General features: G+C 47.9%; 1 protein-coding gene, 1 long non-coding RNA gene and 1 other non-coding gene across 10 annotated transcripts in view; 1 reads left to right on the forward strand and 2 right to left on the reverse strand.

Moving 5' to 3' along the window:
- Tbc1d31 (TBC1 domain family, member 31) overlaps nucleotides 1-10,491 on the forward strand; it is a 58,384-nt gene extending 47,893 nt beyond the window's left edge. For 6 of the 8 annotated variants that reach the window (XM_006520700.3, XM_006520698.3, XM_006520699.3 and 3 more), the window contains 5 exons: nucleotides 1,266-1,406; nucleotides 2,492-2,686; nucleotides 4,227-4,347; nucleotides 8,332-8,427; nucleotides 10,147-10,485. In XM_006520700.3, coding sequence (XP_006520763.1) covers nucleotides 1,266-1,406; nucleotides 2,492-2,686; nucleotides 4,227-4,347; nucleotides 8,332-8,427; nucleotides 10,147-10,280 — 687 coding nt within the window. In that variant the 3' untranslated portion in view covers nucleotides 10,281-10,485. Of the gene's footprint in view, nucleotides 1-1,265; nucleotides 1,407-2,491; nucleotides 2,687-4,226; nucleotides 4,348-8,331; nucleotides 8,428-10,146 lie in introns of all 8 variants that reach the window. The other 2 variants (NM_001081396.2, NM_001356310.1) reach the window with 2 other exon arrangements.
- A 2,186-nt stretch (nucleotides 10,492-12,677) lies between these two features.
- On the reverse strand, nucleotides 12,678-17,769 carry LOC115488500. The gene is made up of 3 exons (XR_003951568.1): nucleotides 17,646-17,769; nucleotides 16,780-17,139; nucleotides 12,678-16,678 (listed from the first exon to the last, which is right to left on the reverse strand). It is a non-coding gene; the product is annotated as an uncharacterized LOC115488500 (long non-coding RNA).
- On the reverse strand, nucleotides 16,406-16,478 carry n-TMcat16. The gene has a single exon. It is a non-coding gene; the product is annotated as a tRNA-Met (tRNA).
- Nucleotides 17,770-18,904: the final 1,135 nt, after the last annotated feature.

Below are 18,904 nucleotides of genomic sequence, written 5' to 3' on the forward strand. Positions count from 1 at the left end.
CCCAGCTCCAGGGCTCCAACCCTCTCTTCTGGCCTCCATGGGCATTGTATACACAAGGTTCACACACATACCTGCAAGCAGAATGCTCATGCACATAAAATAAAAATGTCTTAAAGAAAGAACTCCTGGGGGCTGGATTTTCATCGTTTAGTTTTAACACTAAGTAGCGTAGTGGTTGAGAGCATGGCTACCCTGCAGAGGACCAGAGTGAGGCTCTCAGCAGCCATGCCAGCTATCAGGTGGCTCACAACTATCTGTAACTCCAGTTCCAGGACATCTGAGGACACCTGCACTTCACACACGCACGCACACACATGCATCACGCATGCACGCACACACACACATGCATCACGCATGCACGCACACACACACACACACACACACAATTTAAATAGATCTTAAAAAGAAATAACTGCTGGGGCTCTGTGTACTGGTGGATGGAGCACTTGGTAGAAGACCCAGGCCCTGGGTTCAGCCCCAACACTGAACTAAAGCACAGCTGTGGGTGTCCTCAGCACCGGTCGGAGAGTTGGCTGGCACACAGTTTGTATTCTGCCTCTTTACCATAGATTTATCATCATGACGGTTGTTTGCTTTCCCTGTGCCCCAGCAACCATACCATTTCCTACCCCTGGCAACTACTGCTCTGGTGCCCTTGTCTATGGGTTTGCCGATCGTGGATATCCCCTATACATGTACCACCTATACAGCGGCTTCTGAAGTTGGCTTCTTTCACTTAGCATAATGTGCTATAGCATGACTCGGTGCTTTATTCATTTCAATGGCCAAGTAATGAAATGCCGTGCGATCTGAGAGCTTTGGATCTCTGCTGAGCGTTCAGCAAGGCAGCCCCACTTTCTGATTGTGCGAAGTCTCCCTGACAACAGAGAGCGTGGAACCTCTTAGGTCCGCGCACTCAGACCTCGACTCCCTCCTAACACACTCAGACCTCGACTCCCACCTTACACAGGTATCCTGCCGAGGCTGCTGGCTTTCAAAGGCTGATGGTGAGCTTGTGGGCAGGGTAGGAATGGACGGCTTCTCCTTGAGACATATTCCACAGCATGCCACACACCTTCTGTTACCTTCCAGAATTCAGGAGTTGATTCTGAGCATCTTTGCCATTCTCTGTGTTTCTATGGTAACTTTTCAGGGACCCTGAAGTTGTCAGCAAATCCACCCCTTTTTCTTTTTTTATTTTGACAATGAGAAAGTTACATTGACCTGGGGGCCTGAACAAAGCAAAGTCCCTTTGTGTTCAACAGGATCTTACTACAAGTCAAGAGGCTGTTGCCAAAGAAATCCGAGAAGATACAGATGCCCATAGGCGGAAAGCGGCTCTGGAAGAACACATGTTCCAGAAGCTGCTAGAGAACAGCCAGATGGGGGGCAGAAGGGCGCAGAGGGTGAGTCTGCTGAGCCCAGCTCACGTGTTGTGCGTGAGCTTACATGTGCCATGCCGTGAGCTTCGAGCTGGACTTCTGAGAGCACACATTTGAAAGTTTTTGAAGTTGCAGTGATTTCATTTATTTGTTTGTTAGTCTGGGTCCTTTGATGTCCCAGGCAGGGCTTTGTGTTCATGGTACTGAGTGCGTCGGTGATGTGCGTCATACATGCCCTGTGAGAGGACAGTGAGACATAGAGGAACGCATGGAAGAACTAAGTAAGGTCCACTTATTGTTCACTCCTGTGTTCTCTGGAATTGTCCCGGGCAACATAAAAGTTGCAGAATCCCCGGCTTTGCCAGGCGTATAGGAATTTCCAAGGCATCTTACCCAGTAACTCAGGATTGGAAACCCTGGCGTGAAATGAGGGGTTACGGCAGAGTTGAGGGTGCTGGGTATTGTTGAGGCCTTAAGGAAATATTTCCAGTTATTTTCTGCATTTCTTGTGAACTGCCCTTTCAGAAGTACCAGCTGAAGAGGGTTGAGATGGGACAAGAGACATTGAGGAAGAGCTTTCTCTGCTGTCCCTTTAACGTAATGTTAAGTGGGTGTGTCGCAGGCTGGCACTATTCTAAAAATTAGAACTGATGGGGGCACCCGTCCCTTAGCTGACTCCTCCGAAATACCATAGTGTTTTGTTTCTCTTCCCAGGTTCTGTACATCTGAAAAGGCTTTGCTTTCTAACTGCTTTCTCAGGGTGTTAAAACCAGAAGCCGTTGACTCTTACCTTTTCTCTAACCTGGAAGTTCTCAATGAAGCAGAGTCCCTGCAGGAGCTTAGTGCTGCTGTTGTGAAGAGGGGGTTTGGTTACCACCTAAGCTTGAACCGGCCTTGAACTTGCGGCCCTCTCCCCTACCCCTCGCCACACACACATACCACAGTCAGCTCTAAAAGCTTTTAAAAAGTACCAGCTGCCCTAGTGATGGGTTTGACTGGTTTATGGTGGGGCCGGGAAGTCAGTTTGTTTAAACACCCACCCAGGCTAAGTAGATTCTTGAATACAGCAGGTGGATGCCCACATCTTTCTGAAGTTTACTCTTTCTTAGGTGATGGAGGACAATTTGGCAAAGGCCGAGCAAGCCTGCCTGAATGCCGACTGGCAGATTCAGACTTTACATAAGCAGAAGTGTGCCGATCAACAGCGCAGCCAGGGCTACTATGACGTCGCCACTCTCCTCCGTGAGAACAGACGCAAAGAGGTCGAAGTGTTAAATGCAATGATGGAGGAGGAGGCTCAGAAAGTAAGGGAAGCTTACAGACTTCTGGCCAGTTGTTAAGCTAACCTCTTCCCATGCTGGCTGGGGACTGAACCCAGGGCTTTACAGACACAGGGCAGGCACCCTCCCACCGAGTTATGCCCCTAACCCATCAAATGATCAAAATATAACGGGTACTATTCAAGAACATGGTCTAATCCTGACGCTGCTTACAAATGATCCCATGTCTTATATTGGTATATACATTGTTATATTGTTGTTTCCACTTAGTGACTTTTGGGTTTGTTCTTGCTAACTTGATGTTATAATAGTACTGTAATACTTAAAAACAGTAAGAGAATTTAAAGGGAAGACACTGTAGCCAGTAGTAGGCAGACCCAAAGTAGCAGAGCTATAAGGAGGAAAAGGTGACAGACTGCCCTTGGGGTCATGGCTGTACTGACACTTGCCTTCCCACTCTGTGCCCTGCTGCGTGACCTTCATTCCTTACCACTGTGTCACTCACTCACTCAGTGATGCCGGAGTCACAGCTGTGTATCTTCTGGCTGACCCAACCACTCTGGAGCCTTAGGAAAGTGACCTGGGAGGTCCAGGCTTTAGGTGGGTAACATCGGTGCCCCCCTGGAAGCTATCACCTCATGGCCCTTTCCCAGGTTCACCTTTCTCTTGAGGGAACCTGTCTTTAGCCCTTTTATTCAAGGACAGGAAAGAAGGTTGAGGTACGGGGTGATACCCAAAATACTGACATCGTTAGCTATAGGAACATTGTGGGGGGAGCCCTCCCTTCAAGACAAGGATTGCTGGCAATGTGTCAACAGACTGTAAACTTTGGTGAAATTTACTTGAGGTAAAATAACCACTTGAGGGTGGACTGAGAGTCCTTGCGCGAGTGTCTCCGGCACAAATTGTGTCCAGCGTTCTGAGTTCTAATACTGCCTCTACTGTTGTATGGTCTTGGGAAAGCCGGATAATGCTCTGATGAGTGGAGGGGACATGATCTCTGCTGTCCTTTGGCCTCCGAGTTTGAGATTCTTTAAGGTTTGCATTTAATGAATTGGCATTTTAATCACAAAATGTTTCTGTGTAGCATTTCTGGATGTTGTAGATTCACTACTTAGTCATCCTGTGAACTCATTTTAAGATGGACTTTCTCATTTTATAGGGGGAAGGCTGGGCAGTAGGAATCTCTAACCTTTATGATTGATGTGTGTCCCAGAGCTGAGGGAAGAGGTCTCTGACTTCCCTCGTCTTTGTAACCTGGGCACAGCATTCATATTAGATGGAAAGGCATTCCCATGACTGGGAGGCCAGCTGAGTCTGCTAAGTCCTGGAACCTGGGACACAGTCGCTGCTTGCTGGGCAGAGTTGAGACTCAGCTTCCTACTTCACGTGCTAACAAGACCTGCCTCTGCCCTGGCTTCTCACGTGGCCATGCCGAGTCCACAGCAGCACCAGGGCCTGTGTGCTTCATCCTGTGCAGAGAGGCAGAAGCAATGGGGGAGCTACTCTGCCGGAGTAGTCTGTTTGCAGTGTCTAATGGTCTTTTTGTCCCGCGTGTGTGCAGTGGAAGGAAGCCGAAGAGAAGGAATTCCATTTGCAATCAGCAAAGAAAGCCTCTGCCCTTTCAGATGCCTCTCGAAAGTGGTTTTTAAGGCAGGAGACAAGTGCAGCTTTGGAGCATGAAGGTGAGTGTCTACAGGGTCTGCGCTGTTACAGATTCCTTAACATGCTCTTAACATGATAAACTACCACTCTCTTCTGTTGCTTTCATTCAAATTACGCTTGGGGGTGGGAGTAGGGGTGGGGGCAGTGAGAGGTACAGGGGACAGATGGTAGGCTGTAGAAGTAGAATTCATGAATATGGAGTTCTTGTTAAGAAAACACCCCTGAGCTGCGGACAGCGTTTAGCAATAGAGTGCTTGCCTCCCATATGAGAAACCCAAGCTCAGTCCCAGCATAGACCTCACAGGTAATAAACAAAGGAACCTCTAACGCCCACGGGACTGTCTTATTCCAGACGACTGTGGTCTTTGGTGCTCTCTTAATCTAGAATCTGCTTTGTTCCCTAAGAACTATTCGGATTTTAGTAAGGATCTATGCTTTGCCAAAAACAGTGTGCTCAGCAGCACAGGACCTTGCAGAACCTAACTTAAGTTTTAGGAGAAGGCTTACAACCATTCAACTGTAAAGTCAAAATTCTGTTGGGCCGGTTGAGATGAGTCAGTGGGTAATGGCCCCTGGTGCCATGCCTGGCAGCCTGTGTGGAAATCCCAGGACCTGTATGATGGAAGAGGAACGCCCTCCCCCAGTCATCTTCCCACTTCCATATGTGCAGTGTGGCACACATGTGCGTACACATGCACAAAATTCATACGACAGACAAACAAGTGTAATTTTAGATGAAAATTATAATTCACCATTCTAACGCAGCATACAGGTATGGGGAAGTTTTCTTGACTGCATATTGTACTGCCAGTCTCTTTATAGTATATGATTATTACCTTTAACAACGGCTTCCCTGGTACATAACTTCCCTCAGGGTACAGTTCGCCTGCTTACAGTGTACAGCCAGAGTATGTGTTCGTTGGTGTGGTAGTCTGTACCTGTGATGCAAGCACTCAGGAGGCTGAGGCTGCCGTGAGGTTCAGGCCTGTCGGAGCTGCATAGTGAGAGGTGAGGGGAGAGAGAAGGGCTGCGGCCACACAGGGAAATCTTCTTCCGCTAGAAATAGGACGTCCTGGGCTTCAGCGTAGTTGACCTTGAAAACCTTCTGTCTAGTTGTGAAAGCCAAACACGAAGGCCTGCATGCGCACTGAAGCCCATCCACGTGAAATCACCAGGGCTGGTGCATGTGTACGAAGAAGAGTAGATGGGTGATCGCCAGAAAGTGCTGGGGAAACGACTACTAAATGTCCCCAAATGAGTGAGGATGACTGTAATCACTTTTGATGTATCGATAACATTAAATTTCTCACTTTCAAAAGATGAACTGGCCAAATGTGGAGGCACATCCTATAATCCCAGCACTTGGGAGATAGAGGCAAGAGCATCAGAAGTTCAAGGCCAGCCTGCACAACCTGAGAATTTGTCTCAAATAGAAGGAAGGATATGATACATAAAGTATATATTAATAGAACAGTTCCTCAGAGATTAAAGACAGTGGGAGCCAACAAGATGGTGCTGCCGGTGAAAGTATCGTCCATACGTGCCTGATGACCTGAGTTTAATCCTCAGAAGTCACAGTGGAAGGAGAAGCAGCTCCTGAAAACCACGCTGCCCCTCGCTGGCTCAGCCTGTGTGCACACTCTTCCCACCACAGAGTAAGAGTAAATAACACAGTAACATTGGGAAACACGGTCATCAGATGGAGCCATTGGGCCAGGTTTCAAAATGCTACGTGTTGAAGAAAGAGCAGGGAGGGCTTAGCAGAAAGAGATGACACTTGGGACAGATGACCATGATGGAATGTAAGGGACCAAGGGCAGGGCAGGACCCTGGCCCAAGTTCCTGGGGTGAGCACAGCCGCTGAGATGTGTGCCTTTGGTTTCTCTAAGTCCAGTTCCGTCTTTATAAAGTGAGACGATTCTGGGCTGGGACCTTGAGTGTTGTTCCATTTATCACAGTGTTTTCTAGCCCCTGTCGTTTCTAGGCCTGTTGGAGAAACATGTATACATACATATTGAGAATGTTTTCTCTAGACTTTTTGTGGATTTATCACCCGTTGTTCCTCACAGAATTGGACGAGCGTAACCCAGCAGTGGTATAAAGCTGCGTGCTCTGTGGTGTTAAGGGAGCTGCAGCAGAGAGTGCATGTCCGTGGGTGGCTGTAAATGCCTTGGGCCAGGAGAACATGTGGCCAGCATCAGGAGTCCCAGCCACGGGACTGTGCACTGGGGCCTGGCTCGGGTTTATGGGGGATGAAGACAGCCACAGACAATAGGGTCTCTTGTGCTAGGCCAAGGAGTGGGGCCCAGACTGTTACCAGGCTATTCGACCAGCTGCATGACACAGCCTAGGGAGGCACTAGGACAGGTTCTCCTCCTGCACCGAGCTCCAGGCCAGTGCTCAGGAGTCGGGGAAGCAAGGGAGCTGGTGTGCACTGTTGGTTCCTTTTGCATTTTGTGGTTTATGTGATATGAACTCATTAAATAAGTATTAGTTTTTAAAAATAAATGGTCAGAGTTGGGGAGATGGCTCAAGTAATCTCTGAGCCACCATGAAAACTGGAATTCCCCTATCCAGGTAAGTGTCAGGAGGGCATGGAAGATTGCTTGTAATCCCAGCTCTCCAGAGACAGAGACACAGGAGCCCTGGAGCAATCTGGCCAGTTGGACTAGCTGAATTGGGCAATGTCTGGGTTGTAGTAAGAGCCTCAATATAGAAAGTGGGCAGCAGACTCCTGACATCAGTGTCTGTCCCCCATATGCACATGGACATTCGTGCCTGCACATCCACATAGCCACACATTAAAAAGTGAGCAGTCGCCTCTGAAGCCTTAAAGAGCTGAGGGAAGGAAACATCAGGCTGCAGCACAGAAAGCGCAGGCACGTCCTCTGTGCTCGCATGTGTGATGGGGAGGGAGCATCTTTCAATAAACTTCAGGTTGCTTTAAGTCCACACATGCAGAACTGCATTGGTGGTGACGCTCTGATGCAGCAGGTGCAATAACGGACTGAGCGGAGCAGGGCTAAAGCAGAGGCCAGCCTAGCTTCACAGACGAGCCTGCTCAGCCAATGCTTGAGATACTGCTGTAGGCAGAAGGCCAGTACTTGGCTGAGCAGGAAAACATCACTGAACAGCCTCTGGAGGTGACAGATTAGACAGGATAGTGGAGGCCAGGGCAGACAGATCTCAGCTCCGGAAGGGTGGGTAAGAGGAGCCAGGGCCTGGCTTGTGGTTCATCTGCTGCATGGCAGTGGTGTCGTCCCCTACACTGGGACATTTGGAGGCTGGCAAGCTTGTCACATGGCTCCATTCCCTCCCTATGTCAAGCTTTTTGATGATAGAGATGGTGATGATGCAGGTGAGGCAGATTCCAAAAGGCCTTGTTAGCGTGCGTGGAGCAGTGGGAGTCAGGGCTGGGGGAAACAGCTGAAGGTGAGCACGGTTTTGTTGATGCTTATGTCCATGTGTTTCACTTTGTACTGAGTGCATGGCTATAGCAGGGTTCTCTCCATCCACTACACTGTCCTGCAGATTCACTCTAGAAGTCGAGTTTGGCAGCAGGTGCCTTGCCCTGCTAAGCTTCTGCTCAGCCCTGTGTGGTTTTCATGGTGAGGGTGCAGGTAATGAGCAGAAGGGCGCCTTTGGTGTTCAGGATCACCCCTGACCTCTTCTCTTGCGGGAGTCTGGAGCCTTGTGTGTGCTGGGCAAATGCTCTCCCACTAAGCGATGCTTCTGTCTGGCCCCTGGTGTCTATGTCTTAGCTATTTGATGGCCTTTTGTTTTAGCTGAAGATGTTCTGAAAAAGCCATTAGCAGAGTTTCTGTGCAGCTCTGGATCCCTGACACCGTGTTTCTTCTTGTGCTGGAATGGCCACAGTGTTCTTCCCAGAACAAGAACGTGATGGTAACCATCCGTGCAAGTGTGAGTTACCGAGCACTGTCTGTCGGTAATAGAGGATTTCCACTCACTCTCACACATCCTTTCTCTCTCCTCTTTATGAGCAGAAATGCCTTGGTTGCAAAGGCAGTACATGGACTCAGCCTATCTGCCTCAAACCTCACGATTACATGATGTTTCTGACATGGACCCCTCAACACACAGTAAGTTGATAAATAAGGACGCCTCTATGTTGTTTGACATTTCATACCGTTTAAGCAGAGTGGAGATCAGCAGAGGAGGTAGAGCACATGTGCTTTCCTAGGGCACTGTCAGTAGGGAATCTAAAATGGGGCAGTGGGAGCCTCCCAGCTCTGCTGGGGAAGACAGGATGAGGAGCAGCCTCACGCACGGGTCATGTGACTCCATTTCTTTAGCCCCCAGATAACAGGCTTAGACACTGACTAGACTAGTAATGTGGTTCCAGCATGCCCCACCCTTACCCACCTGAGAAAGGTCAGCAGGTTGACTGGTGGCTGTGAGAGACTGGCTAGGTGACCCGTGATCAAGGGGTCACTTGACTTGTGCCCAGGGCAGGGCTGAGATCGTGAGTTGGCCCTTGAAAAACTAATCATATTCCAATAGAGTCGGTAAGTCAGAAAAGGAGCTGGTAGGTGACTGTAGATGCAGGCCTGTAATCCCAGTCACTGGGCAGGCTAAGAAGACAGGTCCAGGCCAGACCAGCCTGAGAGCCTAGTGATGCTCAGGATGAAGGGGCTGGTGATGATGCTCAGGATGAAGGGGCTGGTGATGATGCTCAGGATGGAGGGGCTGGTGATGATGCTCAGGATGGAGGGGCTGGTGATAGGCTCAGTGTGGGGCCAGGGTTATCACAAAAAAAAAAAAAACATATGTATGTATGTATGTATATATGTATTTATATATATATACATATGTATATATGTGTACGTATATATACATAGACACACATATATATACATACACATATACATATATACATAATTTTTTAAATCTAATAAGGAGAAGACAAGAAAACTATTAGACTTTTAACTGGCTTTCCAATAAAGCTATTGTCTAGATAAGGCGAAATTTGACTCTTTGAGAGGTCTTTTGAACTCTCTTAGAAGAACAGCCTTTTATACAAGATCCCCAGAAGCAAGCTTTATGAGAACTGTGACTAATGGCAAATCATGAAACTCCACTATCATGTGAAGTAGCTTTGCTGAGTCCTGTTGGGCACATCTGTAAGTTCTGTGCCAGAAGGGTAATTAAGCCTTGTCCTTTCTCCAGACTTAAATATTTCTTTTGATAGACAAGGTTCACTGTCTTACTCAAGCAGCTGGAGCAGCCCTGTGCCTCCAGCCTGCACCGGGGACCCCACACCCGGTACACAAACACACACACACACACACACCTGGAGCTGTGCACACCCAGATAATCTGCACTTCAGAGGGGTAGGGAGGAACCAGGGTTATTTGGCAGCAAATGAAAGCGGAATGGCTGCCTGCTTTGGGGGACGAAACCTGTTTTCAGAAGCTGAAGCCATTTAAATGTGTAGGGGCACTCCCTCCATCCCACAACATGGAGCAGTATAAACTCCAGCAGCCTGCTACTTTAGTGCTGACCTGGACTCCCCCACGCTACAATGGTCCTGTATTTGGGGGCACTCCTGACCTGGAGTCTGTCTGTCCTCCTTTCCGTTGAGTAGCGTGGCAGGATGTGTGCGGCCCTGAAGAGCTCAAAAGTCCCATTGGCTGGGGATGAAACCACAGAGGGCCAGGTGATATGGTTGGCGTTTTGTTCAAGAAATTTTTTTTAATTTGTTGGTTTTGTTATTGATTATTCTAACAATTGCACTGAAGATAAGTACTATATTAGTGCATCAGAAAACTCAGCTGCTAATTATAAATTTTATTTTCCAGTTTTTTCAAGAAATTATCCAACAGAATGGAACCACATGGAACACGACCTTCTCAAGAACGTGCGAGATCTTCGCAGGAGACTCACAGCCCGGGCTCGGAACAGCTGTCGGCACCCTCATCTTTTGGTGACATAAAAGACAGTTTACCATTAAACAATCAGAGATACCTTTTTTAATCAATGGCATTGATTTTTTTTCAACTATTTATTCTAATTTTTTATAAAGATCAGCCTTTTGTATAGAGAAATATGTCTATAAAATTATGTTTTCTATTGAATTATAATGCTTTGGCTTGTAAAGGGCTTCTGGAATCTTTCACAATAAAGATTTTTGGAAACTATCAAAGCTGAACTGTCTTCTTTGCTTACAAAGACCAGCACAGACTTCTGATGAGATGAGGTTTATTTTAAAGATAAATGAAGAAATAAACAAGAAGACTCAAGTCTAGGAGACTGCAGAGTGAGTACAGGGACAGGCCCAACCAAGCCTGATGACCCGAGTTCCCAGGCTAGCCCACAGGCCAGAAGGAGAGAACCAAGCTGTCCAGCTGCCCATCATAAGCAAATACCCATGTGATGTCAAACTGCAGTACCGGGATTGCCTGAAGGGCCCATTTGTGTTCTGTGCTTCAGGACTGTTGGGCCTCTTGCTGTGACCCCACCCACCCCAGCCCTGGCTCCAGCTCAGCTTCTCCAGTGTCTCCTGCCCTCTACTGACAGTAGCCAAGAGTGACTGCCTCTACCCATCCAGCTGCTGCCTGGGCCTCCCTTTCATCTCTGAGGGACTTGCAAAGATTCAACGTGTATCTGAAGTTCCTAGCCCAGTGCTTGGTATATAATAGATGTGTGGTACTTTGCAGTAATTCTGTTTTCTGGGGTCACTCAGAAGAATCTTGCTGTAAACCAAATTCATCTGGAAAATGCTCTCCATTATCCACAAAGAATCATAATAATAAGACACCACCTGTCTTTGTGCAAACATTGGTTTCTCAGAAGTACTTCCTCAGCCTGGACCTTTCCAGCCATTACAATAGAGGCCGTTGATGGTGTTTTGCCCCAGAAATAGAGGACATAGAATGTAGAAGGTGGTGAGTACTTTAGAAAAGGAGCCTGAAGGCCTAAAAGCACTCAAGTTCTGGGGGCTGGAGAGATGGCTCAGTGGTTAAGAGCACTGACTGCTCTTCTGAAGATACTGAGTTCAATTCCCAGCAACCACATGGTGGCTCACAACCAGCCGAAATGAGATCATGAGATCTGGTGCTCTCTTCTGGTGTGTCTGAAAACAGCAACAGTGTACTTACATATAATAAATTAAAAAAAAAAAAAATCACTCAAGTTCTAAAACGCTGTGGTTCCACCTGCCATAATCAGCTGTGTATTGCAAACATCATCTCTTAAGTCCTTTAAAAGAAAAGGATTTATCTGTGTGTATGTGTGTGCCTCTGTGAGTTTGTATACACTACATGCATGCAGGAGCCCAGAGAGGTCAGAAAAGTGTGTCAAATCCCATGGAACAAGAATTAACAAGTGGTTGTGAGCCGTCATGTGAGTGCTGTGGACCAAACCCAGATCCTCTGCAAGAGAGTGCTCATAAGTACTGGGTCATCACTCCATCCCTTTTAGGTCCTTTCTGGCTAGAATTTAGACCTACTCTAATTACCTTTGTAAGTGTGTGTGTCTGTGTGTGTGTACACACTCACTCGTGAGTGTGAACATGTATGGCCTTGGACATAGAATTGTAATATCTCATTTCTTTAATTTAATATCTCATTCCATCCCTGTAGCAAAAGGCATTTAAGAGTACACTTGCCCAAATGAAGATGGTTTTCTGTAACCTTGAACTTTTCCACCCTCGCACAAGTTCCAGAAATAACAACTCTGAGACTGAATTATTTATGAATAATTGCCTTTGGCCAGTAGCTTTGGCTTGCTTCCACTAGCTTAAAACTCAATTAACCCATTTCAACTAGTCTAAGTCATACCACATGCCTGGTTACCTCTCCTTCACTCTCATGCTACCGTATTCCTCAGAGTTTGAGCAAAAATCCTTGCCTCACCTCACTCTAGCCCAGAAGTCTGTACCACAACTCCCACCTCCCTATTTCTTGTCTAAGCTAATAGGCCAACAGCGTTTTATAGACAGGTGATGCTTCCATACGTTGCACAAGAGAGTCTCTCTACATTTTCTATTGCATTCTCTTGTTTTCTGAGTGAAGCAACCACATGCTCTGAGTTGCCATCTCAAAGGTTCTCATGTTTAATTAAATATATAAAAGGCATTTCCAATTATCTCTTCCTGCTTCTTAGCAGGGGTGGGGGTGGGGGTGTGTGCTTGTGTGTGCATGTGGAGGCCAGAGGCCAACACTGGTTGTCATTTACTAGGTGCTAGCCACCTGACTTTTTTTTTTTTTTTTTTTTTTTTTTTTTTTGGTTTTTGGAGACAGGGTTTCTCGGTATAGCCCTGGCTGTCCTGGAACTCACTCTGTAGACCAGGCTGGCCTCGAACTCAGAAATCTGCCTGCCTCTGCCTCCCAAGTGCTGGGATTAAAGGCGTGTGCCACCACCACCCAGGGACACCTGACTTTTTTGAGACATGTCTGGATTAATTTTTTTTTTTTAGTGCAGGTTCTGGGGGTTGAATTCGGCTCCTCTTGTCCGCACTTCACCAGCTGAGCCATCTCCGCAGCCCCCGTGCTGTGAGCCAGATGGTGCTGACCACGACCTTTTCTTTCACTCGTAGGACTTTCCTCCGGTGCCGACCACGATTTGTGTATGTTGGTAAGGGCCTTTCCAAAGCGACCGCCGCAGAAGGTGACAAGGCAAGGAACTATATGTGGCATGATTTATGAATACAGGTGCACTTACCAGAGAGTCTGAATTTGATGCTTAATGTAATTGTACCAGTCTGGGTCCAAATCACCCATTTGTGCGGAACAAGCATAACAAAAGACATAATAAACTCATAGGGAACCAAGTAAGAGATGAGAAGGGAACACTGGAGAAAGCCCAAGGAGAGTACCCCAGAAGGACAGACTCACAGGGGTTACCTTTGCCAAAGCTAGTCTACATCCCCAGGCAGCAGAAAACCGTGTCACAGGATCGGGGACCCACACGGTTCCAAGCTGACAACTAAGCATACACAAAGACTCAGGGTGGGATGACCATGTCATCAGACCATGGGAAAAGTACCCATATGCACAGACAAGCCAAGGCTGGTGGGCTAGACTCAAAGTACACCTGCTAGCTGAGGTCTGGAACCTGCCCAGCTTGTGTTGAGCCTGCAGTGACGTAGCATCAGTCAGGATGCAGCTGCACTCTCCTCCAGAACCCCCTGAATATCACACGCATGCGCGCGCGCGCGCGCACACACACACACACACACACACACACTTTGCTGTGGGGCCTTGAAACAGAAACAAAAGTAAGCAGAGATGTGTAGCTAGCTGACAGCGTCACAGAAGAAAAGGGGACCTCGGCCCCCGCTGCAGAGCAGGGATCAGAGGGACACAACATCAGCATGCGCAAGCTGGAAGAGGCTCTAGAGCTTTTTGGTTAATTGACAAGTACACCCAATATTGGCCTCTGTTCGGTGAAACTGAGATCTCTGCATGTGTCCAGCATGAAATAGATCCCAGCTCCTTAAACATAGGTCGTGACCCAATGTGGAGTCCTGCCACTGCATGGGGGAGTCATGAAACTTTGGCAACATAAAGAGGTTTCTGAACACACCACAAGCAAAACTTAGTTCAAACACAAACACAGTGATTCTGGCGCTTCCCAAGGGTGCATCACCCAGCACCACCACAGCCTCTGTTCTGAACACACATGCGCACTGGGCAGGTTCCAGATCTCAGCTAGCAGGGATACTTTATCACCCACCAGCCTCGGCTTCTCTGTGCATAAGTGTTTCCCATGGTCCCCTGATGTGGTCACCCGATTATGTCACCCCACGAAACACCAATATCCACTGATGAGAACATCTCCGCTCTGATTCGAGATCGTTGTATGTTATAAACCCCAGGGTTTTTGCTGTACATGCCGAGTTTTTTGTTCTTACAGAAAAATAATGAGTTAATTACAGAAACAAACATTTAATATATCCCTACCATCATTCCTTAGCTTGTAAGTATCAAATTAGGATATTTTTAGGTTGTATCGTAGTTAAAATGTTTGGTTTTTAAAATTGCCATTTAAGCTACAGATATGGCTCAATGGTAGACTGTTTGGGATCTAGCTAGCAGTGTTAAAACTGCTGTTTGGGTTTCAAAAAAAAAAACTCACTAAGCAAATTTTGGCTGGAGATCAGGTCAGAATTTCCAACAATTTCTGCAATGGCCCAGAATGTACATATTTATGCAAAGCAGTGTTCTTAACATTGGTAACTATAAAATCAAATTATCATCAATTTTGTGAGGTGGGTTGTGTGCCTGCTCTCTTGAGACATAGGCTCATAGCCCAGGCTTGCCTCAAACTTGCTGTGAGGCTGAGAATAACTGTGAACTTCCCTGCCCCCAGCTGCCAAGAGCTGTGAGGACAGGCACACACTACCATACCCAACACATTACCGTCAGCTCTGGAGAAGAGTTAAATTATATGTATAGCCAGAATTGGTGTTAAAGACTGGTTTTAAAAACTCCCCCCTCAGAGTACCTAAGCTGACAAGCCTCAGGTTCGCTGTGTGTTGGTGGCCATTCACAGCACTCTTACTAAAAGCAGCCCACGATCTTTCAGATTCTCCAATCACAGTCAAGTTATTTTTCAACTTAAAAATAAAATAAATTTGTGGTTTCTTCTCAATAAATTTTATTTGTATATGTATTTATATACTTATAAACCCAGGTTCTCGTAAAATTTCTCAGGCCAAAAAGGGAGGGGTCATGGGTGGAAAAAAAATCTTAGGAATCCTTAGTGTGGATAAAGGTCTTCAAAGCTTAGGAAGCCAGGAACAGAAACCAAGATTTATGACATGACCCCACACACACCTCCCAAGTCCAGGCTTGGAGTCCAAAAACCAGACTCCAGTAAGACATCGCAAAGGCGAAATGTCTGCAAAGCTGAGGATGTCCATTGTGGCTCTGATGGCAGACAATAAGAAATGCCACGCCTACGACTGCAGTCTGTGGTAGCAGGGACCCAACGGGCTTTTCAATTCCCAGGTCAGCGGTGGACAGCAAGGTTCAGTCAGGCAATCAGTTAGGGCTCCTTGGTTATTGTTTTGTCTCTAAGGAAGGAGACAGGCAGACTACTAAAATGGTGGCGCATGCCTTTAATCCTAACACTCGGGAGGTAGAGGCAGGAGGATCTCTGTGAGTTGGAGACCAACCTGGTCTACAGAGAGAGTTCCAGGACAGCCAGGGCTACACAGAGAAATCATGTCTCAAAAATCAAAACAACAAAACGGTGTACGTAAGAGGAAAGACTCCAGACCCAATGGCCCAGAGTCCAACTTGAGCCACACAGTTGACCTGAAGCCCCGGTTCCATTTACGGTCATCCCTATATTTCAGACCCCAAACCTCATGGTTGAAGGGAAGGCAGGGTCCCCTTAAGGAAGGACCTTGTGGTAGAGCCACGTGTTCGCTTGCTAAGTGTTCTCTAAGCCTCCTCCAAGGAAACTATGGAATGATGTGTACGAAGGAAAAGAAAAGCCAGGCGCGATGGGAATTAATAGAGGACCAACTGACGTTACTGCGTACTACCACCCAGAGTGGGGGCTGGTGGTGATCCAGAGAGTTTTCAGGGAAGTTTGGATCCCAGGGAGTGAAGAGGGCCATCTGTGCCTGTCTTCCGAGCCCCCGAATCAGCCACTGAAGTAAACACACCCCAGAAAATGACTGACCCTCCACTGCCCCAAGACGCTCTGAAGAAGGGCTGTAACCCGGGAGGGTAGCTGCTGGGAAGGTGGAGGATGAGCGATAGCCAACAAGCCCCACGGGACTTGCTATCTGACCTGTGGTCGCACGGCTGCTGCCTGCAGGAGTGGCCAGGACCCCTAGAGACCTCGAGCGCCTGGGCGGGTCCCCACCTCCTCCCTCCCGGCTTCACGCCCCTCGCACCACACTGTTTCCTGAACCAAGCAGAAACGGACCGCCTCCCTCCCCGGGGCAGTCCGCGACCCCATCGATCACCAGATTGTTTTCAAGGTCCAGGTCCGCTTAGAACACGGCAGCCATTCCACACCTCGCCAACGCAAGACATTCCAGGAGAAAGAGTAAAATTTCCTTCTGGCAAGAAATTAGACCCGGAGCGGCCAAAAGTATTGTGCCCCGTGTGAGGATCGAACTCACGACCTTCAGATTATGAGACTGACGCGCTACCTACTGCGCTAACGAGGCACCTATGTGCTGCTTCCGGCCAGAATCCCAAGACTCTGCTGGAGAGCCCAGCGCGCATGCTCAGAGGCTTGAGTTTAGTTAACGTTTCCAGAACTTGAATTTCTGGCCCTTCTGAAACCAGCCGACCAGCGCAGCACTCGCCTAGTCTTTATTCTCCTGTGTCCATCAACAGACACAATGGCTTGCTCGCTAAAGTCGTCCTGGAGAGGGAGAGCATGGAAGAGAGAGAGACTGTTGTGAGCTTGTTTTAGTATAGAGTTTACACGCGCATAATGGTATGACACATTTATTGGTCACCTACTGTGTTCCTGGCCTCGTTCCGGATGCTGGGTTCTCACGGTCACTCCTAACCCGGCATAACTGAGCCAAAGGAGCCTCCGGTAGTAGAAGGATCCTCCGGTAATAATTTACGAGCATTCACACTTTCTGCCACGACTTCTCCTCGTCGCAAGGCTTCCTCCGGACGTCCCCAGGAGCTCAAGGAGGCACAGGTCCGGAAGGCTACACGCAGCTGGGACTCTCCAGTTGAGCTGCATTGCTCAAGAAGCAAACACGCCGCTCAGTAAAGCTTCTGGCTCTTTTAAATGCGGATCTGTGGCCGTTTGGATGAGAACGGCCCCCGTAGGCTCATATAATTGAATCCTTGGTCCCCATTAGTGTACTGTTTAGGAAAAATTGGAAGGTGTGGACTTGTTAGAGGAGGGGTCCACACCAGGCCCAGTCTCTCAATCTCTGCCCCTATATTATAGATAAGATGTGAGCTCCCAGCTACCGCTCTTACTAAAGGCTGCCTGCTACCATGTTCCCAGGCAGGGTGGTCATAAACTAATCTGAAACTGGAAGCAGGCCCCCAGTTAAATGCTTTCCTTGATTCGCTGCCTTGCTTAAGGTGTCTTCTCACAGCAAGAGAACTGTAACTAAAACAGGGTCCCACTCACTATCAAAGACAGAAGGGAACCTTTGGGTGTGTGAACACATGCCCAGCTTCCTGGTTCCTGCAGCAAGTGCACTCCTCAGGGAGGCCCCAGAATGAACCTCTGGCTTTGTGTGCACAGAGTCCAAAATACAAGGTGGATGGTGCCCCGCATCCCACGGGACTACAGGCTTGGCTGGAAGTGAGTGTGTCATTTCTCAGACCCATAGCTGACCAAGTGTTCCAAGCTGTACCTTCTGGAACTGCAGGAACAGGCCTTTCCCACTGCCACCTGTGCACAGGCCGCCTCCACCTGACTGGCCTCTCTATGCTCAGGTGACTTTGCTACCTGGATTTCTTCCTTCAACTGTCAGGTCAAAGGTCACATCCTCTGAAACTTGCTAATTCTTTCCCCACTTAACTCCTTTCTGACTCCTTCTCCCAATGAAACAGCTTCTTTCTTGGCCACCGCCTCCAACATGTGGCTCTTTTATTCTCTGTCCTAAGCAACCTGAAGCAATCAGCACAAGGGATGCCCCGCAGTATAGATGAGTTTACAGGTTTCTACTACTGTGTGTTCTACACACAACACACAGAACTGGATTCTTGTCTGGTCCATACTGCATGTTTAAACGTATTGAGCCGTCATTTGATGTGTAAGAACTCCATCCTGCAGAGAAGCTCCTTAAGCTCAGGAAGTAAGCAATTCAGTGGCCCCAGGAAATTCCTGAAACTGACAAGACTCGCCTCATCCCTCCCTCTCCCCAGCATATAGAAGCAGGAAGGAAGTGATGCAGAGAAAGACACTCTCAGACCAGTTGAGCTGCCTGGAAGGGACACTCTCCAACCTGTTGATCTGGCTGCAGGCCAGTGTGCTCCAGGTTCCCAGCTAGTGACATAGTTCCTTTAACAAAGCCACACCTATTCTAACAAGGCCACACCCACTCCAACAAGACCACACCTCCCTATGGGCCAAGCATTCAAACACATGAGTCTTTGGGGGACATTTCTATTCAAGCCACCACACTAGCCGCTTGGGTTTTAGTTAACTCCGGGTGTAGTTAACAATCAAGAATAGCCATCACACCTAGTAATGCGTGTGCCTCTTCCTTGATCTTTATAACTGCCTGGAGTGTCTATGAGAAAGGAGGACCGAGTGCACACGGAGGGAACACCTAGAAGGGTGCAGGGGGAAGACAGCCATCTATCCACAGCCAATAAGGGGACCCAGGGAGGACCAAGTCCTGCAGACACTTTAATCCAACATCCAAGTCAGTGAGAGACCTTTTATTATTCATGCTACCACGAAGGTGGCTCTAGGTGTCACAGAAAAGTCTTCAAATTCCAGAAGATCTAAGTTTTGTTAGTAACAAACACAGCAGAGTTGTATTGATGTGTTGGATAGCGGAAGACTGAAGAACTTGTGGGCAGATTAAAAGAAGAATAGGTTCATTCCTGTCCTCTCACCCCAGGGACAAGTTTCCATTTACCCAAAGGTCAAGACCAGAAGGTC

The sequence above is a fragment of the Mus musculus genome, chromosome 15, assembly GCF_000001635.26.
Source record: "Mus musculus strain C57BL/6J chromosome 15, GRCm38.p6 C57BL/6J".
Classification (NCBI taxonomy): Eukaryota; Metazoa; Chordata; class Mammalia; order Rodentia; family Muridae; genus Mus; species Mus musculus.